Source organism: Orcinus orca, chromosome 16, assembly GCF_937001465.1.
Source record: "Orcinus orca chromosome 16, mOrcOrc1.1, whole genome shotgun sequence".
In the NCBI taxonomy this organism is placed as follows: Eukaryota; Metazoa; Chordata; class Mammalia; order Artiodactyla; family Delphinidae; genus Orcinus; species Orcinus orca.
In genome coordinates, this window is record NC_064574.1 from 70687890 (window position 1) to 70710084 (window position 22195).

The 22195-nt window shown below is 52.2% G+C and overlaps 1 protein-coding gene across 2 annotated transcripts in view; it reads left to right on the forward strand.

Moving 5' to 3' along the window:
• The window catches only part of KATNIP (katanin interacting protein), a 184140-nt gene that overhangs the window by 34478 nt on the left and 127467 nt on the right, over positions 1 to 22195 (forward strand). For both annotated transcript variants that reach the window (XM_033426051.2, XM_049699349.1), the window contains exons 3-5: positions 283 to 359; positions 9140 to 9309; positions 10912 to 11009. In XM_033426051.2, the coding sequence (XP_033281942.1) occupies positions 283 to 359; positions 9140 to 9309; positions 10912 to 11009 (345 nt within the window). The remainder of the gene's footprint in view (positions 1 to 282; positions 360 to 9139; positions 9310 to 10911; positions 11010 to 22195) is intronic.

Here is a 22195-nt window from a genome sequence, read left to right on the forward strand (position 1 = left end):
GAGTCCTTGATTTTATAGGACATGGGAGGAAAGAACAGTGGCAAGGCTGGGGAATCGACCTTCTCCTTTTCGTAGATTGTTAGTTGTGTATGTTCAAGACCCAGTGGGCCATCAGACAGTCTCTGGGGCTCTGGGTCACCAGGGTGATGCGCCCAGGGAGCTGGGCCTTCGTCAAGGTCAGCCTCTCTGCCTCTCGGCCTCCTGTGTGGTGTGTGCTGTACCCAGGCTTCAGTAAAGCTTCCCTGCATTCTGATATCACACCGCTCTGTTTCTTCATTTCAGGGTTACACTAAGGACATGGTGACGGACTTTGATGAGAAACACGATGAGTATTTAATATTGCTCCAGCAGAGGAACCGGTAAGATGAAGCCGCTCAACGGCTGCCCTTCCTATAGCAAAATCAAAATCCTATTTAGATATATTAACAGCATGCAGGCTCTCTCACATAGGAATGGGATGCAGCCACCCTCCACTCAGAAGCTTGGAATAATATCTGCCATCCCAGTTCCTATTTCTCCATTCACTGACTTAATTGCATCTTTTGACTGAGCTGTAGCAAACTGTTCGACGCGTCAGAGCCACGTCTCGCTTCCCTGCTCCGGTTCTGGGAGAAGCTGGGTTTGCCATGAAAAGCTAGACTTTGGCAGGGCCTGTGCATTAGTCACCTGAATAGGCCAACCTGTGATCTCACAGGCTTTGAAGGTCCCTGGAAATCTGAGCCTGTAATCATGCCTTGTTGTATAAAGGAGGAGTCCTTTTACACTTGCGTTTGAAGGTGGTTGATGTCATTTAAAGTTCAGTCAGTCCTGATTTTGACTCTGGAGTGCTGGTTCTTGCAAAAGCCTGCAGCCATGCCACGTGTAGTGACTGGGGTCAAGGCTTGTGGTCCGGTTTGAAAGAGAGTGGGTATCATGTCCTCCACGCCTTTGCAGGGCTGCGCAAGTTCATTTGCAGTTCACTGTGGTTTGTCTTCAGGCCTGGAAGCTTACAGAAAGCTGGGTTTGCAAACTCCGATGCTAGGAGGGGACAGTCAGGGAGTGAAGCTGGCTCAGTGGGGACAGTGGGCACCTGGAACTCTCACGGGCCAAGGGGTCCGTATCCTCCAAGGTGGCCAGAGAAGCTGGAAATCTGGATTTGTGTGGTGAAGTCTCCTGAGTTTTAAAATGTTGGTAATGAATTCAAATCAAAGCACAAAACAAACAGAGGAATTCCGCAGGCCCCCCAGACAGATCTGCAGGAGGGGGAAGGACAGGGGCACTAATGTGGGGCTTTGTGTTGTGCGCTGGGCTTGGGGTCCTGTAGCTAAGAGAGCCTGCGGGTTGTTATTCTGAATGTGAATTCAGCCTTGTGTGATGGGCTGGATTCCCGGTGCTTGTCAACTGGGGCCCTGGTGGCATGTCACATGGGGCAAGTTTTTATGGTGCGGGAGTTTCCCATGTGTTGTAGGAGTTTAGCATCCCTGCCTACCCACCCCTTTACTTAATTCCACTAAGACCCCCAGTATCTATGACAACAATACCTGCCCGCATTCCAGATGCCTCCTTGCAAGGTGGTCCCGCCCCCCATAGAGAACTTCTGAATAGATCAACTCTCCAGGACCAGCCAGAAATGCCAGGCAACATCCCATGTGCCCAGCTGCTCTGCACTCATCTCTCTCCACCCCAGGGGCAGCCTCAAACCCAGGCTTGTGCTGATTAGACCCATGTGGGTTTTTATCATCATTAATGCCAGGAACAGAATGTTTTTATTCAGTTTCTGGCAGGCTGGATGGTGCCACTGAACACCTGGGCGCGATCATTGAATCATATACATGTGACTTGTCTAGGAGGAGAGTGTCATAGTTCTTTTTTTTTTTTTTTGCGGTACGCGGGCCTCCCACTGCCGTGGCCCCTCCCGCTGCGGAGCACAGGCTCCAGACACGCAGGCCCGGCGGCCATGGCTCACCGGCCCAGCTGCTCCGCGGCATGTGGGATCCCCCCGGACCGGAGCACGAACCCGTGTCCCCTGCATCGGCAGGTGGACTCTCAACCACTGCGCCACCAGGGAAGCCCCTGTCATAGTTCTTTACGAGCAAATTGCTTCTCATTAATCGAGAGATCAATACGTGCGTGATCAAAGGGCACAGACCAATAACATAGCTGAACAGATCCAGAGATGAGGTTGCAGCACAAAGGCCATTAAAAAATATGTCAACATGGAGCTGCCATAAAATTTGGGGGATGTGTTGTCACCAAGAGAGAGCTGGCTTGATGACAGGAAATTAGAAAGTAGAGCTAGAACACCTCCAAATGGAGACCTGAAGAGTGGGAGTGCCCCTGAGCTGTCATCAGATGAAGCCTGAAAAGGCACCTTTGCTGGAGTGCCAGTTGTGTGGCAGGCACCTCAACCCCATCGGTACAGTTATTGCACCCATTTTACAGATAAGGAAGCAGAGACCAGGACAGCAAGCAATTTGCCCATGGTCATGCAGCCAGGAAGTGGTGGAGCTGGGCCGTACTTTCTTATTTATGTTTTGTTTGACATTGTCATCAATAATCAAAAGGAGAGAAACCTGCCAGGGTTGCCAATGGCTCTAAGTTCACTACGGAGGAGTTTTGTGGGAATAAACTGAAACTGATTTGGAAATGTAGTTACAAGACTGGGTAGAAAACCAGCCTCTGAACTTTATATTGGGCATAGAGGAAGGTGAAAACCCGGGCTGCTTATCTGCGTTGCCTTGTGACCCAAGAAGGGGGTGTGCAATCACTGGGCTGAGTTCTTAGACATCTGCCCAGAACACAGCTGCCCACAAGATGCTGGTGACATTATTCTTCTATTCATTCAGCAGGATTCCATTGAGTACCTTCTCAGTGCCTAGCATTACCACTGGTATGAAGGAGAACATTGCAATGAGGGAGACACAGACTGTATTAGTTAGCGCTCCTTTGCTTGAAGGGACAGGAACCCAAGGTAAATGACTTTAAACAACGAAACGTACTGACTTGTGAAATTAACAAATCCAGGATGATACACTGGCTTCAGGCATAGTTGGATCCAGGCACTCAAACTGGGTCACTGAAATCTGTCACTCTCCATCTCTCAGTTCTGTTTTCTCATGTTGGAATCATCTCAGGCAGGTACTTCCCTCACGGAGGTCAAGACAGCCACTGGAAGCCTCACACTTACATCCCACCTCGAGGGGAAGAGAACACATCTTTCCTAATAGTTCCAGCAAAAGCGCTGAGGAGGGCCCCCGTAGGTTTGGCTGGGGCCCCATTCCCATCCCTGAGCCAATCGCCGCCCTGTGCCTGGTGGGGGTGGCAGGGTCTGCCTGGCCACTCCTGGGCCACCCCATTAACTTGGGCGATGGTGTGAGTCTCACCCAAACCACGAGGAGTAAGAGGAGGAGGGGAGTGGTTCCCAAGGGGAACCTGAGGAGCTGTGTTTGGAAGATGGGGGAGAGTTGCTGGACAGGCAAAAAGAACAGGTGCCCACCACACAGCCCTGGCCCTCAAGGAACTCCCCAGGCAGCGGCAAGTGAGCACAAGGCCACCTGTGACTATGCCGGAAGCGCAGAAAGTGGTCATGTGCTCCAGGAGAGGACTGGGGAGAGTGGAGAAGGTGTGGCCGCCCTGTTTCACCCCGTACAACCCTCGCCCAGAGGGTGCTTAGTGATTCTAGTCACTCAGCTTCAGGAAAGAGGTAATCATGGCCAACAGGACTCATGAAAATGCAACCAGAATCATCAAAGGGCTGAGATATGAGGAACAGTTAAGGGCTAACGGCCAAGAGGGGCTGTAATATACGCACTAGATGTGGCAGATCTAAGATCTAAGAATCCAGCAATGGTATTTGCTTTTTTTTTTTTTTTTTTTTTGCGGTACGCGGGCCTGTCACTGCTGTGGCTTCTCCCGTTGCGGAGCACAGGCTCCGGACGCGCAGGCTCAGTGGCCATGGCTCACGGGCCCAGCCGCTCCGCGGCATGTGGGATCTTCCTGGACCGGGGCACGAACCCGTGTCCCCTGCATCGGCAGGAGGACCCTCAACCACTGCGCCACCAGGGAAGCCCAGTATTTGCTTTTTGAAAAAGGTTGTTTGAGGGAAATTTATAGGAAAACGTACCCATATGAGAGGTGAACCCACTGCCCCAAGAGGAGATTCAGGCAGAAAGAAGAAAGGGGAGAACCAGCACCCAGGGCAGGCCTTGCACAGGCCCGTCTCTGAGCTGGAGATTCATCTGGTATCCCCTTCCATCCTCATGAGCCACAGGCATCCCTGGTCTCATTTTACAGAAGAGGAAACAGGCCCCGGGAGGTGTAGGGAATTGCCCAAGGTCACGAAAGCTGGGAAATGGCAGAGCCTCCAGTACGGAGCTCTGTCCTCCAGCCACATGGGTGGGGGTGGTGACATCCTAGAAGACAAATTACAGAGCCTGTGGGCCCCCAGGTTCTGAGAGGAATGGCAGGCTCTTTGCACCACTGCCTTCCTCCTCTGCATCCTTCAAGGCTGCACTGAAATGACACCACCTCCAAGAAGCCCCCACCTGGGAGCTGCTGCTTCTCCTCTGAACTCTCCTTGCTTGGAGCCCCTGCGGCATGATGCCTGGTGAGGAGACAAGCAATGGCACAATGATGTGGCTGGGAGATGGGCTCTGGAGCCTCATGGACTGGAATTTAAATCCTGGCTGCTTCCTCGGCTCTCTGACCTTGGGCAAATTCATCTATGAAACAGATCGATGGTAGGAACTTAATCCCTGGGCCAGTGAAGGATTAAGCAGGACGAGATGCTTGGAGGTCCACAGTAAGCCCACCCGTCCAAGTATACTTTCTCCATCATCATCATCATCATCATCATCATCGTCATCACCGTCATTTTAATGATAAACATGCCTTCTCAAATGATGTCCAGATAATCCTTGAATGCCTGACCCTTAGAGAACCCCTCAGTTGATCCTGGGGGTGAATGAGGTCCAGAGGAGGCACGTGGCCAGCCCACAGTCACACAGTAACTGTGGTGCTTAGAGACCGAGATGGTTCAGTCATAAACCCGGTCACAGTTAGGCCCGTGAGCAACACGCCACCTGCCCTTTGAGCTCAGCTACGTCCTCTCACCACCTGGACCCCTGCTTGTGCCCTGACCGCCCAGCCGTCAAGCATCTCACATCCCCCCTCCCGACACCCCGTCACAGCCCCTCACGTGACACCCTGTGCTCTAACTCACAGTGCCTCCACTTCCTCTTCTGAACAGAAGAGCTCTCTGTACAAGTGACCCCAAAGGTCATTACGAGATAAGCGGAAACGATGCCTGTGGCGTGGTTAGATACACGGTGGCTGTATTAGGGTGCGCGTCCATGCCTTCTCTCTCCTGCTAGACCTTGAGTTCCAGAAATATTGAGAGTATTCCTCACCGTTCCTCACACTCATCACGGACCCCACACCCAGGGGGCAGGAAGGGAGAATAAACAGGCACACAGATACTATTCCGTAGCACGAGGCAGGGAGACACGTGCTCTGAAACAAACAGAATCTGTAAGGGAATAGACAGTGACAGGGCAGCGGGTGGCTGGGGGCTCCATCTCCGGAAGGGCAGGGACTTAATCTGATTTTTCTGAATCCCTGACACTAAGGGCAGCTTTTTATGCAAAGTAAGCTATCCGTTAAAAAACACCCACTTTTCTTTGATGCCACATGTGTACTGCTGATGTGCTCAGCTGCAGCAGGGGAGTTCCTTTAGTGATTCCTTTCACAGTCTGAATAATTATCTCCTCATTTATCAGTTTCATGAATCCACATTTTCATAAATCACTCTGCTTAAAGAGAGACCTGTGTGGAGCGCCAGCCGCAGAGCCTGGATAACGGGATGCCACCGTGACCATTAAGGTAGCATCAGGAGACAGGGTGGTCTCCAGAAGGAAGTTGAGGCAGGCACTCCCTGGCTAGATGGTCAGATTTTCCTCGTGCCGCCCCTCCCTGGGCTCCCTGTTCTCCCTCCCCGGGGACTGCTGGTACCCACTGCGCCCTTTGATTGTTTGCTCCCGAGAATGCAGCTACTGCCGTGTTTGGAAATTGTCTCTTAGTTACTTGTGTTTTCCTTCTGTTTTATGCTGTTGCCCAACAATCAGGCATCTCCCAGGCTTCCGAGGCTGGCAAGAGATAAGCAGTCTGTAATAAACGTTCCTGCCACGATTGGCAAGATGGATGTATCAACCATTAAAGAAACATTTAAAAAGCAAACAAAGAAATCACCAGTAATACCACCACCCTCCCTCAACAGCTGATTTAATTTTCACATTTATCACCCTCCACTATGGGTCCACAAACACACTTTTTTCCAACTTTGCACTTACCACATATATACCATTTTTATCCTTCCTTTTTCACCCCCCCACTGAACAGATCACAAATAATCCCCTATGTTTTGACAGACTCTTCGTAATTTTAACAGCTGCATGAGATCCCGGCTTCCACTTCCCTAGTGTTGGACATTCGAGTTGCTTTCATGGTTTTGTTATGACTGAATGCTGACCATTGTTCCTGATCAGAAACAATTTGCTTACTGGGCAAAGACCGAGCATATGGCATTTTCGCTATTTTCATATTACTTCTGAGAAGGTCTTCTGAGTTTCCAGCAATGTCTAAGTTTGCCAGTTTCAGCTTGCTAGCTTTATAAGTCACCTTTGTTGTGGTGAAGACTCTGGGGCCACATTGCTTCAGTTTGCATCCTAGCCCTGATACCATACTAGCTGTGTGACCTTAGGCAAGTTACTTAACCTCTCTGTGCTCCAGTTTCTTTATCTATTCAATGAGGTTAAGAAAAGTAATTACCCCACAGGGTTGTTGTAAAGATTAAAGTCTTAATACAGTCAGTCCTTATTATTCACACATTCCATATTTGCAAATTTACCCACTCACTAAAATTTATTTGTAACCTCCAGATCAATACTTGCAATGCTTTTGTGGTCACTCAAAGGCACATGCAGATGGCAAAAAAATTTTAGTTGCCCAGCACACACGTTCCCAGCTAAGGTAGAACAAGGGAACACTCTGCCTTCTTGTTTCAGATATTACAATGTAAAGTGTCCTTTTCACGTTTTACTTAGTGCTGTTGTAACCGAAAGTGGGGTCCAGCTGCTCACCACCCAAAAGCCAATAAAGAGTCCAGGTTGATGGAAAGGAAAGTTTGCTTTATTTCAGACGCCAGCAACCAGAGGGGAGGGCGGACTTCTGACCAAAGGCCAACTCCCCCCGCACTGACAGTCAGTGGGCAAGAGCTTTTATAGACAAAGGAAGGGGGCTACAGGCAGAAACAGAACAGTCAACTCTTGACAGTTATCTTGAAATTGGTCCTGCGGTGGTCTGACCAGCATCATTTGACTGTTTTAAGTACAGTTAATCTTCAGTTCCAGGGTCGGTTTGTTCCCATTTCCATGAGGCCAGTTCTTGGAATTGTGGGAGCTTATGTCATGGCTAGAGTCCTGTCATCATGTAGTTAACTTCTTCCACCTGGTGGGGCTTTCAGTCTCTACAAGACAGCTCAGTGGATATGGCTCAGAATATTACCTATAGCCCTTGAGAAGGAACTAAAAGTCTTGTTGGACTGTTTTCCTTTGTTTCTGCATTTTCTCACTTCTCTGATGAAATTTATTCTTTGGCTAAAGTTTTTCCACAGACAAAAGGCAGGCTGAGGACCTGGGGGCATAGACCATAGGGTCCTGCTCCGTTTCACCGTGTTTTTTATATTTTTGTACTTTTCATTGATGACTTTGCTGTTTAAACTGCCCCCCCCGGCACAGGGGTAAAGTGGTGTCTCGCATTTATTTCTAAGCCCAAGAAGGCTATGATGTCCCTTACGGAGAAAATACACGTGTTACATAAGCTTCCTTCACTCATGAGTTGAAGTGCTGCTGGCATGAGTTCAGTGTTATTGTATTAAGTACATATTAAATAAGGCGCCTTCAAACAGAAACACACATAAAGCAAGGTTTTGTATTGATCAGCTGATGAAAATGTTGTGACCAGAGGCTCACAGGAACCAAATCCTGTATTTTCCCCTAGGAACAGTGGTTCAGTATTCACTAATTCAGTGTTTGCGGCAACTTTATGGAACATAACTATTGTGAATAATGAGAACTGACTATACGCAAAGCATCTAGAACAGGGTTTGGCCTTCTACCCTTTATGTGATTGCCATTACTATTATTTTTTTTAATTTACATTTTGCTAATTTGGTGGGAACTTACTTAATCACTGAAGAGGATGCACATTTGTTGCCATGATGGTTGGTTGGTTGTATTTCTTCTTGTGCGGAAATAACTCTGGTTTGTGCGGGGTGCCTAAAAGTGTCTGTAAAGGCGCTGAAGGGTTTGGCATCACACGGGAGCAATTCCGAAGAGGACACTGCACACCGTTTATGGCAGTGAACATCAGGACTGGGGAGAAAAGGACCAAGCCAGGGTGCGAGGTCGGGCTTTAGAGAAAGCTGAACAACGGACCCGGCCGTGCTCACGCCAAAACCCTTTTAGCCAAAGGGTGTGATCATCACATCATTAATCTTGAGCAAAGCCTGCACTGGTGTATTTTTAAACTGCATCAGAATATAAAATAATGACATTTGGGATATCGGGGGGGGGGAGTGTTTGAGAACACATTTATTTCCTGAAGCCAAAAATCAGCCCACCTGGCCTGATGACGGCCGTTTCCTGATGTGTGCATGTGTTCCGTGCAATCTCTCTCACAAAGGCTTAGACCGCGTTTTGTTACACGTGGAACAAAGGGCTGCTATCCACGCAAAGTTGAGATGCGCGAAATTGGGATCATCCCTGGAGATCCGGGCTGTGTGTAGCAGCGTGCACACGCGCCTGTTTTTGTCTCAGCCACCTTGGGGGCGAGGCTGGGTGCCCAAGGTTTTGCTAACGTATGTCTGAGCCTCAGAATGAAAAGCAGAAACACCCCTGCAGGGTCCGGAACAGCCTCCCCGTCGCTGCTCCTGCGTGTGTGTAATGGGCCTCTCAGGGCTGTTTATGGATGAACAGCTGGGCGCCGGCCACCCGGCCTCGGATTAGAGACGCTTGGCTGTCAGAGCAGCAGGTCCCTCCCCGCATGGGGGTGGGCGGTGGCCCAGGCTCCTAGAATGAGAAGCCAGCAATCGTTTCTCTTCCAGGATATTAAAGCATTTGAAAGCCAAGGACCCCATGCAATTGAGGCTGGAGCACCTGGAACACGGGTTCTCTGTCTACATCAACGGGGCCAATTCTGAACTGAAGACATCCCCTCGGAAAGCCGTCCACTCCAGCTTCTCCAGAATTGCCTCCCACGCCGAGGGGACTCACGGTGAGCACAGGCCAGCAACAGCTCTGCAGACAAATTAGGGGCAGTGGAGCCACACCCCATGCACAGAAACTAGTTAACCTATACAAGTTAACTCTACCCACTTGGCCAGAAAGAAAGAACATGAAAGTGAGAGAGAGAGAGAGAGAGAGAAATCCTTTTCCACTTCTTTTTAAACTAGTCTCGGCCTCCACCGCCCCAGGGCAAAGGTGGCCAGAGCAGTCAATTCCTGGCATTTACATTTCCTAGGTCTCATGTGCCAGTCGTTTAAGGAAATGTCAAGGATAATTTTGATTATACATGATTTTCACTCACTATGTCTTAACTTTAGTACCTAACCCCGGTGATAATTGATTCCACTGTTCATGTCTGAATTTAGTTAATACATACTCTGCAGACTTTAAGCGGATTTCAGGTGTCCTATAATAAAAGACACATGAAATAAAATCTGGGAAGTGGTCTAGGAGGCACCCGACCCAGTGGCTGGCCCCATATAGGCACCGAAAATGATTTGGTGGTGGTTGAATGAATGAAATGGCAGTGCATAGTAGTGAGATACCAGTTTGGCTGTATTGCTTTGGGGAAACCATTTTTGTCTCTCTGCGACTTTGTTTTCTCATCCTTAAAATGGGGCTAATGAATGCCAGAGTGCCCTTCAAGGCGGGTCACTTTGTCTAAGAGGACGGTGTGCTGCTGGGTTACAAGAAGAGGATTTGGAACAAGGCAGGGTTGGGTTCAAACCCTGTTCTGCCACTTTCTAGCTTTGAGACCTCTGGCAATTGGGTCCTCTCTGACCCTCAGTTTCCTCTTCTGTAAAATGGGAGTAATTATGCCCACCTTACAGGCTTCCCAGGAGGATTAAACAACATAAGAAGTGTAAAGTGTCCAGCACACGATAATCTTGACTTGTGTTCTAATTCATTGCCTCACAGGTATGGTAAGATCCCAAGCTATTAATAGACAGTAAAAGTCAATACAACAACAAGGGGATAAAAGGAGAAAGTGGTGTCTTCAAATCTTCCCCTAGGAGAGCCACTGCATTTCTGCTTAGAGTTTAGCATGGGTTTCCTAGCCCCCAGGGCAAAGAGGGAAATGGGATGGACTCTCCTAGCTTTCATGGGGGAAGAGTCTGGCTGACCTGCTAGTTAGGAGAAGCCGGCCTTTCCTGGTCCAGGTTTCAGGGAGGTGCAGATAACAGGAATCTCTGTACTTGGGTGCCCAGCAGTATATTTACTCATTCAGCATATCTCTCTCCCCTCATCCCTCTTTTATACTAATGCTGGTCTGTTGTGCGCCCTGTCCTATGTACCCTGCTTCTGTATCTTAGAGATTGTTCCTTTTGTACATAGACCTGCCCAATTCAGGAACATACCTACTGTTTCATAGCACAGAGGTGCTGTGACTGATACCCCATCCCTTTTTGTTGGGCATTTAGCTTGTTTCCTGATGCCTTTTGGCTACAAACAGTGCTACAAAAGTGTATTGCTTCACATACAAGACTCTGGGCACCCTGACGGGCATTGTAGATGTAAGTTACAAAACCACCATCAGTGTGGGCTCGTCTCCGGGGCCTCACCAAGTCTCTTTCCCTCATCTCTGGTGCAGATTGCGGACGAAAAACCCTGTTTCGAGAAGCTGAAGAAACTTTAAGACGCAATTCACGGACGGCCCCCAGCAAAGTCCAGCGCCGAGGATGGTACCAGGTGTGGAAACCCTGGGCAGAGGCAAGGTGGTGGCCCCAGCTCACACTTTAGAATAAGCAGCAGGGTTATTGTGAGAATAGAAACATAATCAGGGCATTTGGAATCCCCACGGGCAGGGGTTGGGTCTGGCTGGGCACTGCCATGGTGCCTTCTCTGCCTGTGGCACTGGCCTCTGGAGAGCAAAGGAGCCCTGGGGACCCTCCAGCCCACTCTGTGGCATGATCCTCCCTTCTGGCTGGGGCCACCCCAGCCCCAGTCCGGAGCATCACAGGTCAGACTCACAGCCCTGTCATGATGATGTATTCGTACAGCTGTTTTGTACTGAGCACCTGTGATGTGCCAGGCATGGTCTTAGATGCCATGGATGCGGTGGGTGGATAAGACAAAACCCCTGCCCCACAGACCTGAGATGCTCTTCGGATTGCTGCCGATGCTGCTGACCTGGCAGCTTGCTAGTACCAGGCGTGAGCTAAGCTCCCACGTGACTCCCCTCCTTTACCCTCACAGCAGACCTCTAGGATAAATTCCAAAGTCCCTCCTCTTTTCATGATGCTGAGGACACGAGAGCTCAGAAAAGTTAAGTGAGCTTTCCAAGGTCAACCACTCGGAAGTGGCAGAGTCAAAACTCAAATCTAGATCTGTGGCTCCAGGCTCGGTGTCCTTGCTCATATAGTCCTGACACCTTCCCCTGCAGTTACTCAGCCTTACTTGGGACCAGTGGGACCCCCACTGCACATTCGCATCACCTGGGATTCTCAGACCCCGCCCTCAGAGATGCTGGCTCACTTGGTCTGAGATGAGGCTTAAGCAACATATACATACGTATAAGTATATGTATATGTATATATATATATGTATATCTCTGTGTGTGTGTGTGTGTGTGTGCGCGCGCGCGCGTGTGTGCGTGTGTATGTTCATCCTTTGTTCACCGAGATTGGGAAGTACTGCTTTATAACATTTCACACTGCCCATACGTATGGGTCTATGGTAAATACTTTCCTACGCTTTATCCGCCATCTTTGCAATAACCCTGGAGGTACGTAAGTATCCTCATTGTGCCACTGAAGAAATTGAGGCCCAGAGAGCAGAGAGGTAATAAGGTGACTTGCTCCCATAGATGCTAAGGGAGGACGTAGGCTGAGGTTTGCACCCTGGACCTGTGACTCCAAACCCAGTGGTCCTCCCTTCTCTGCAGGGACGTCTGTGGGTCTCTGATGCAATGGGGAGGGGCGTTCCTGCCAGCTAACTCCCAAGCCTCATCTGGATGCTGATGAGCAAGGCCTTCAGGGCACACAGCCTGGAGGCTTCCCTTTGTCCCCAGCAATGAATGTTAATTTCCCAATAATGAGGCCTTTCTCCACTTCGCACTTCAGAGAGTTCTCCTTGCTGTTTTGAGTGCCTTCTATTATCAGGAGCCATATTTGCATCTTAGACTGTGACTTAATGGCTGACCCCAGAGTCTGTGCAATTTAAAGACTTGGCCTAAGATTAATTAGCATCCCTCCGCAGTCTCTCCCTGTGCTCCCACACTTCACAGGGCCTAATCATGGCTAATTTCCTGGCTTTCTGGTGCCATGAAGGCTGTAATTGGCCTTCTGTACCGCATCCGTCAGGGGTCAGTCAGTGCTAACAACAGAGACCTCTCAGGCTATTTGAAGCATAAATGAATGGAAGGCAGGGAATTGGGTGCTTCCATCCAGCGAGAGGATGGGCTCTGAGCCAGGCCTCCAGGAATGGTACCCAGCATCCTAACGCGGACCTACCAGGAAAGCTGCTACCTAGGACACAGGAGGGAAGGTGGGGATCAGCCTCAGGAATGTGTCGCCTGAGCTGTGATCCAGGAATCAGGAAGCCAGTGCCACAACCGTTGGCCTCAGAGTGATGCTGTGTCTGCTAGAGCGACACTTTGAAGAAAGACCTTGCTCACAGCTCATCCAGCCAGGGTGGGACATGGATGAAAACACTCATGGCCTCTGCCACATGCTTAGCACAGAAACAGCCAGCGTGTGTCCCCTCCTTTCCACCTCACTTCCTTCTGCTGTCCCTGCCTTCCATGAGGCCATCTGATCTGCTGCACCCATGTCAAATCCAGACCCCAGCTGGGAGGGAGGTTGGGAAATGCACTGTCTGGCTTTCCAGCCTCTACTGAGCTGAGAGTCACCCTTGGAGGAGAGCGGAATGGATGCTGGGGGGCCACCCCCCCACCTTCGTGTCGACTCTGTTCCACGCACACACAGTCCTTTGGGGACCAGCCCTCAGAGTGAGACAAACCCGGGAACCTTCAGAAGTGGTGGTGAGTGGACTGGGAGCCATATGATGAGAAGCCATCCATTAAGTTAACGGACATGTATTACCGCGGGCCAGGCACTCTGCAAGGCTCTGGGGTTAAAAAACAAAAATCAGGAGGGCTTCCCTGGTGGCGCAGTGGTTGGGAGTCTGCCTGCCGATGCAGGGGACACGGGTTCGTGCCCCGGCCCGGGAAGCTCCCACATGCCGCGGAGCGGCTGGGCCTGTGAGCCATGGCCGCTGAGCCTGCGCGTCCAGAGCCTGTGCTCCGCAATGGGAGAGGCCACAACAGTGAGAGGCCCGCGTACCGCAAAAAAAAAAAAAAAAAATCAGGCTCAGTTCCTGCCCTGGAAGAACCGACTGTGAAGACATGGGCATTGCTTATCCTGGGGGGAAGGTGCAACAGCTGTTCTCCAACATACGGAGGGCTAGCCCGGTAGACTCTGAAAGTTAACAGCTTGAAGCCTGTGGGCTGAACTGGCCCCCCAGATAATGGTTTTTGGACTCACATGGTTTAAAAAGACTTAATCACTTGGTAACATTTAAATTCAAAAGATTTTACACATTGTTTTAAAAGTTCGATTCCTCCTTGCCTAGGGAAGCGGGAAGATCTGGCCCCCGTGCTGGGCCGCGGCCCGGAAGGCAGCCATCCGTGGCAGCCGAGTGGCGGCTCCCAGTTTAGACAGCGAACAGCCCTCCTGTTAGCCGTGGTCCCCACCACTCCCTTTAGAGCCCCAGCGCCGAGGCCGAGTGCTAGTTGCAGTCTGTCATCGTGCTCTGGCTGCTGCTTCTCTTGTCCCCAGCAGCCTCCCCCTTTGCCATTCCCCACCTGGCTCACTGGGGCATTTGAACCTGGGCCCCCGGAGAGTAGAAGGGAATGGGCTTTGGAGTCAGACAAACAGCTTACTAGCTGTGTGCCCTGGAGCCAGCCACGTGGCCTCTCCGAGCTTCGCGCTCAGCATCCGTAAAGCCTCCCAGGGCTGCTGGGAAGGAATGTGTGTATCGTATGTGTCACGGGCGGTCTGTCCGCAGGGGCTGTCGGCTCCCTCAGGTAGGAGCACCTGGAGGCAGGTGACAGACAAGTCCAGATGGTTAAGAGCACAGACTCGGGAACCCAGCGGCCTGGGTTCAAAGCCTCAGCTCTACCAGTTGCTGGCTGTACGGCCCTGGATAAGTGGCTTGTCTTCTCATCTGTAAGTGGGGCTGGTAATGGTACCCTCCTCAGCGGGTAGCTGCTGAGGACTGAGTGAGCGAACCAGTGTTTGTAGAACGCGCCAACCGGTGCCTGGCACAGAGGAAGCCGACAGTAAACGGTAGTGACTGTTGTAATCAGCTGAGAGGCAGGCAGATGCCGAGGGCGGCTCTTCACTCCAGAGGGTTCCTTCACTCGTTCAGTCCTTCATTCATTCCGGGACCATCTACTGGACACTTGCAGGTGCTGGGGTCAGAGCAGTAAGTGCGGCAGGCTAGGCCAGCTCTGGTGTGCGGGTCGGGGCTCTAGAAGACCCCAGAAAGGAGCTTGCGTTTCATCTTACATGTGAGGACTCCCCTGGAGGGTTTTCAGCAGGAGAGTTGTGTGTTGGGTTCCTGTTTTGGGTACATCCGCAGCGTTTGCACGGGAGGACCAGGTGGGGGCTGTGAAGCAGGGCTCCCGGTAAGCCTAATGGGCCTTTTCTTTCTCCCAACCTTCCCCAGCCCCACCCTTGCACCTGCTCCCTTCCCCCAGCTTCCCCTTCTCATTTCAGCTTTCTCCAGGTCACAGTTTTTATCTCCCTCAGTATTCGTTTGTTGAAATTTTCCAAGAGAGAGACCTTCTGAGTCTCTCAGCTCGTCTTTGTTACTCGGGTCACGGCCTGGCCTGCCGGTCAGCCTGACGAGGCGCCCGCTCAGGCCTCAGTCGGCCGGGACTGGAGGTGGGGACCAGGTCAGACGATTCAAAGCCTGCCTGCCCTAGAGCTGTCCCCTGAGCAGGGGCTGGGTCCCCACCTTCTCGTCGAGGAGGCTGAGGCAGGACAGTAACTAGACTCGATTTGCCAACTGCACTGTTACTGTCAAGAGGAAGAGGGAATGCATGGGCTTCCTTTGGCCCCAAGAAGCGGAGTAAAGTAGAAAATTTCTCCATGGTGGAAAGTACATGGAGACAGATTTGGGGGTGCGAAGGATAGAGAGGAAGGCGGTCTCTCTATCTCCATCCTTTTGGATGGGTACCACTGCCCTTGGAGGCGGCCAAGGTCAGGCAGAGTGGCCGAGGCAGCAGAATCTCCAGTGGCCACTGGTGGCCAGTTCTCAAAAGCCACCCCATCAGGAGGGGGACCATAGCCCTGACCCAGTCCTCTTGTGTGCTGTGCCCAGCAGGAGGGACAGGTGGGGCCGCACAGTCACTGGGTGTATTCACACAGGCCGCGGCCGGGTCAGCCGGGGACACAGCGGTCACAGCCAGCCCCCAGCCAGCACCACTTTCTCCCTGTTGCATCCCCGCCCCCTCCGACTTGTCACCTTGCCCGTTTCTCTGAGCGGCCCCCTAAACTCTCTTGAGTCCCACGTAAGCTTTCCACTGACCAAGCCCGATGCCTCTTCCAGTAGAATAGAGTTGCCAGCTTAGGGTCTTGCCCACCAACTAGGAAGCGCTTTTGGGTGGAGCTGCCCTGATGGAAGGGGCTGCCACAGGTGCACGGGCCTGAGGATACCTGGGCCAGAAGGTCAGAGAGTCATCCAAATGCTGGGCGAGATGCTGACCGCTCCACCCGTAAAACCCTTCCCTGACTCTCCAGTGCTGGGGGAGCCAGGGAGGCAGTTGGCGACACTGGGCTGGGCTTCCGAGAGGCCGCCTGCGCTGTGGATCGGGCTGGTGGTGATAAATGGCTCTTGTTGGTGCTGTCCTTTTTTCCCCCACTGCTTCTCGGCCTTAGATCTTCCTGCTGCTACCAGTGGATGAAGATTTATGGCTTCCTCAGACTTGTAATACTTGGGTGGACAGAGGCCTAATCAACAGAGCCGTCGTTTACCAAAATGCTGTCAGAGTTGATGAACGTCATCGGCTCTTAGCATTAAATTGGTAGTGAAGGGATTGGCCTTCCAGCGATTTACTGTGGGGTGTGCTTTCCTTAAAGGCCTGGAAAGCAAGTTCATTGCAGTTATTAAAGCAAAGGCTTTGTCCTCACTCTGCCGCCATATCCGCTTTCCTGTTGGGGGCCAGGCAGCTTAAACACCTCCAGGAAAGCTCGTGAGTGAAAATGTGAAGCGTGTGGGGCCCTTCCCTTTGTTTTCTTCTTTTTTCTGAGTTTTGAAAACCCCTGCAGTGAGGACCATAAATGAAACAACCCATAAAGCATCAGGCTTCACAGTGACCTTGCTTGACACAGACTGTCAGCACGCTAATGCTGTTATTTGTAAGAGATCAGACAGATCCGGGAAGAACATCTCAAATAAGGTCGATTTATTCCCCACCCCAACCCAAAGCTGGCTCTGTCAGTATCTTCAGAGCTCTCCCACCTCTAGAGGGAGCCGTTTACATACTGCACAACCTGTGCAACCATCCAGGGCAGCCCCCAGCCTTGCTCTTTTTTTCTAACTGATAATAAGCGTTAATGCAGACCTCTCAGAATAGTTTGCTAAGAGGGGTGGCAATACACACAAAAAACTCTGAGCACGACACTGGGCTGAGTGTGGCTGAGTACAGAACACGCTGGCCTTGGGCTGGCAAACTGGAACACGGGTGTTTAGGCATGAGGGCTTTTAAACCCTGTTCCAGTATATGGTCGATACCGCAAGGGAGTATCAGGTCTGGGCACTTGCAAGTAGGCAGGAGAGAGCAGCCGCTTAGAAACACCCACTCTGGGTAAAGTGGTGTGCCGAGCGGGGAGCCAGCCAGAAGCTTGGGCATCATCTTCGCAAGGGCGTGAAGGTGGGAGACAGGGAGCGGGTGGGTGAGCCCAGGGACTGGGTTAGAACCTGCCACCTCGCTCTCCTCAGCAGCAGGTGGGCGTCCTCGTATGGGCGGGGCTGCTTGCCATCTCCTCCCGATGTGGGTAGAGGCACCTCCCTGGGGCTGGGGCGGGAGAGCCGGCCAGATGGAGAGACTATTTATTTCCCTCTCCAGCACCCACTCAGTGTTTAGACACTCTTTCTGGACCGCATTAATTTTGTCACATGTTGCTTCATAAACACATTTTCCGTTATGTGTGCTGGGTGGGTTCCTTGAGGCCCGGACATTGGTTTAAAAATTATTTTATATCTTGACATGTTTCCAGAGCCTAGTATTTAGTTAGCACTTGGTAAGGACTTGCTGATTGTTCCTTAATGCCTGTTGTAAACCTGTCTCCTGATATCTTAGTGAGGTGAGCGGTTGTGCTAAGCTCCTTGGAGGGAGGATGGAAAAGCTGCAGAACAGAGAGACACACATGGACTCTTCTCCTTGGACGCTGGAGTGCCTTCTTGTATCTATAATTAAGATCAGACCGGTAGAGCTGCATTAATCCCAACTCTCTTACTTGCCAGTGGGAATTCCCACTTCAGGTATGGCTGGATCCAGGTGCTCAGCCAATGTAGCAGGGCTCATTCACCATCACCCAACTCTGCTTTTTCCCATGTTGCCCTGGGTGAACCAAGATGGCCACCAGCAGCTCCCAGCTTACATTCTTTCACCTGCTGTTACATTTCTTTGGCTTCCCTAAACCAATCACCCAGAGACCGTGGGCCAGCAGGATCTAATGCTCAGAGTGGCCAGGCCTGGGTCATGTGCTCTACCCACCCCTGGATGCAGTTCCACATGAATGCTTGGGTTGGGAGTGGGGAAAGGGAGGATTTCCCAAAAGAAAACCAGGGTACTTTTACCAGAAGACAGGGGAACGCATGCCGGACAGGCAGAAGCAATAGTGCCCACCACAAAACCTCACAGACCTCCTGATCTCACACCTCGCCAACTTTAATGTGCATATAAATCACCCGGGTTCTTGGTAAAATGCAGATTCTGATTCCTGCATCTGAGGTGGGGCTTGAAACTTTGCATTTCTCACAAATTCCTAGGAGAAGCCAATGCTGCTGGTCCCTGGATCCTCGTCCCAGCCCTCCCTTTCCAGAGAAAGGAACAGAAACCCATGGAGGAGCCAGGCTGCGCCCCAGGTCTGGGCCCCGTGCCCAGTGGTCCTCGCTCTGTTCCCCCTCCTCCTTCCCTCCTCCGCTCTTGGACTGTTTCTTCCCAACATTTTTCTTTTTTTTTTTTTTTTTTGCGGTACACGGGCCTCTCACTGCCATGGCCTCTCCCGTTGCGGAGCACAGGCTCCGGATGCGCAGGCTCAGCGGCCATGGCTCACGGGCCCAGCTGCTCCGCAGCATGTGAGATCTTCCCAGACCGTGGCACGAACCTGCGTCCCCTGCATCGGCAGGCGGACTCTCAACCACTGCGCCACCAGGGAAGCCCCTTCCCAACATTTGAACGTCACTGAGTGGTTTCCGGGAGGAGGGAGGAGCACATTGTGGAACACCCATCCCAGCCATGAACTTCAAAGCCTTCACAGCTTCATCCTGGTCCAAGGCGGGAAAGCCCCTAGGAGCCTCCTGGCCTGGAAAGGCCCAGGCCTGTGGATTCCGTGGTGCCCGCCCTCCACGTGGTGCCCACTGCTGGCGCCAACAGACTCTCTGAGAGCGAGTTGACAAAGCCTGGGAGGCAGTGACACCACACGGGAGGCCAGAGCCCAGGGCAGCGAGGCCGACGGCCAAAAGGAAGATGGGTGGAAGGTGCAGTTCCAGAAAGAGCAAGGCGCACTTGGAGTCTGGCAAACATCGCCACAAGGCGGGATCGCCCGTGGAAGGAAAAGTGTCCCAGGGCCCCTTCCTCGTGCACCTCTGCCTCCCCGTTCTCCGATGGGGGGCTCCCTACCTGCCTTTTTCTGCCTCTTACACTCTCCAAGGCCTTTTCCTGGAATGATCTAGAGCCCAGCCCCTGCCCCTTTAGTGCTAAATAGTCTCAGGAAATTCTTGAATCCCTCCTTGTTCTCCCCAAAGGCCACTGTAGCCCAGGCTGGATACATTTCTTCTTCACTTGCCTGTTGGGGACAATACAGCATCGAGGTGCAGACTGGGGTCAGTCAGAAAACTACAGCCCCGGGGCCAAATTCGGCCACAGCCTGTTTCTGTAAATCAAGTGTTCTGGGGACACAGCCACGCCCATTTATGTAGGCATCGTCCAGGGCTGCTCTGAGCTACAGTGGAGCAGTTGACGGTTGTAGCAGAGACCGCAGGGCTGGCAAAGCCTTAAAATATTTATTCTTTACAGGAAACTGGCTCATCCCTGTTTTCGAATAAGGCCTCTGGAGCCGCGCTGCTGGGGTTCAGATCCAGGTCCGTGGCTTCCTAGCTGTGTGACCTTGGCCACGTGGCTTACACCCTTGAGCCCCGGTCTCCCCCTGGGATGGCTGTGAGGACTAAGTGAGCAAATGCCCCCGAAGCTCTTGGAGTGGCACCCGCTCTGCATTAAGTGACTTGATGCCCCAGGTGACGGCAGGGGGTGGGGTGGGAGTGCGGGCGGCGTGGAGGCGATGAGAAAGAACGTCCGTCCTAACCCACGAGAGTCCCGCAGGTCAGCAAGGCTCACCATCCTCATCATCTAGATATAGTAATAGCTCGTTTCACTAAGCTTGTGGGGAAGCTGAATCTCACCCCGGGGGTGGAGGGTTCTTATGCTGGGGCATCAGGGGAAATGCAAGCTCTAAATCACCCTTGACTGTCCCTCGGCTGGGAAGCAGGTCCAGTCCACGTGGCTTGGTGGACCTCTTCTGACTCTCAGAGTGACATTTAAGGAGGCCCTGGCTCTCGGACTTGTGCACGGGTGCGGCCTCACGCATAGGGAACGCCTCCTTAGACGTTGCTCCCTGGGCACCTGGCTCGCCTCACACAGGCCCCAGCCTCGCTTACCAAGTCTAGCACAGCCAAGGCTGGACCGGTGGCGGCTTCTTTGCTTGACTACCCAGGTACTTTGGTCCTGGGTCCATGGTGGATGAAACATACCCTTGGGGGGAGGTCTGGCCCCCTGTGTAGACTTCATGTCACCTAAGGTGAATGGTGCAGCCCCACTGCGCTGCTCATCACAGCCCCTCGCCAAGGGCTCAGCCCATCACCACGAGTCATCCTCATGGCAGTTCTGCGAGGAAGATGTCATTAGTGCCACTCTGACAGATGTGGAAACCGGTGCCCAGCGAGGGTCCATGACTTGCCCAGGGCTGCACAGGGAATAATCATCACAGTGCCAGGGATCGAACCCGTCTGCCTGAATTTAGAACCCAGGCCCTAAACCACATGTGAGCAACTCTAAAACAGGCACAAAGAGTGACGAGTGCCCAAAGGAGGGTTATCCACTAGGGTGCAGCTCAGCTGCACGTAATGGACACTGAACCACTGGGGCTTAAAGACTGTTGCTGTTCTTCCTCTGACACGAACAAGGCATTTGGAGGCAGCCAGGCTGCTAGGACGGGTGGATGATGCCCCCAGGGACCCAGGCTCCTTTGGTTTTGCCGTCCTTAGCACATGGCTTTCTTTCTTATTCTCACAAAATGGCTACCCTGCTCCCAAATGTTACATCCACATTCCATCAGGAAGAAGGATAGAAAGATAATGGGCAAAAATCCTGTGTCCCTGAGTGAGTCTTTTTTTTTTTTTGGCTGCGTTGAGTCTTCGTTGCTGCGCACAGGCTTTCTCTAGTTGCGGCGAGCGGGGGCTACTCTTTGATGTGGTGCGTGGGCTTCCCATTGCGGTGGCTTCTCTTGTTGTACAGCACGGGCTCTAGGCCCACGGGCTTCAGTAGCTGTGGCACACGGGCTCAGTAGTTGTGGCTCGCGGGCTCTAGAGCACAGGCTCAGTAGTTGTGGCACACGGGCCTAGTTGCTCTGTGGCATGTGGGATCTTCGTGGACCAGGGCTCGAACCCGTGTCCCCTGCATTGGCAGGCGGATTCTTAACCACTGCACCACCAGGGAAGTCCCCCTGAGTGAGTCTTGATTAACAGGGCAACAGTGGCTTCCTCGGCGGCTCCTCCAGCCACTCACATCTGCCTCACACGCCTTCCCAGCTGCAAGGGCCTCCAGCGACACGACCATCTTAAAGGGGCACAACGCCGACTCGATAGAATCGGGGCTCCATTAAGTCAGGATGGAGAGGGCCATGGGTAGCTATTGGGTGGTCCGACACGACCATCTTAAAGGGGCACAACGCCGACTCGATAGAATCGGGGCTCCGTTAAGTCAGCATGGAGAGGGCCATGGGTAGCTATTGGGTGGTCAGGGAGTGTCTCCAAAGTTTAGATAGGACTTGGGTACATGGAGAAGATTTGAAAGAATGGCCTTAACGTCAGGAGAACAGCATGAGCAAAGGCACAGAGGTGGGGGAGTCTGGGGCCCAGGCGAGAGTCAGGACTGTGTCACCAGCAACATAAACCCTATTCACATTGGCTTAAGCAAAAGAGAGGAAGCTTCAGCAATGTCTTCCTTCAGGCATGGCTGGATCCAGGGGTTCTGAACAAATCCACCAGGACTCTGCTTCACTCTTTCAGCTCTCTTTATCTCTGTGGAAGGGGCACAATGGTCCCCAGCAGCTCCTGGGGTGCCTCCCTGTAGCTTAGCACCCCTGTAGGAAGAGAGCACCTCCTCCGACAGCTGTAGCAGGAGCTACTGTCATTGGCTGCCTTAGGTCCATTCCCGTCCCTGAACCGCTGGCCAGGCGTATTGTGAGGGATGGAATGGGCTGATTGGCCAGGCCTGAGTCACATTCCCACCCTCCCTTGGGCCACATGTGGACTGAGTCAGGGAGGGAAATGGGGCCTGGAGGAAAATGAGGGAGACCTTTCCTGCAGGCTGGGGAATGGGTGCTGGGCTGCAGATGTTCGGGGTACAGGAAGCAATTTTGCTTGGC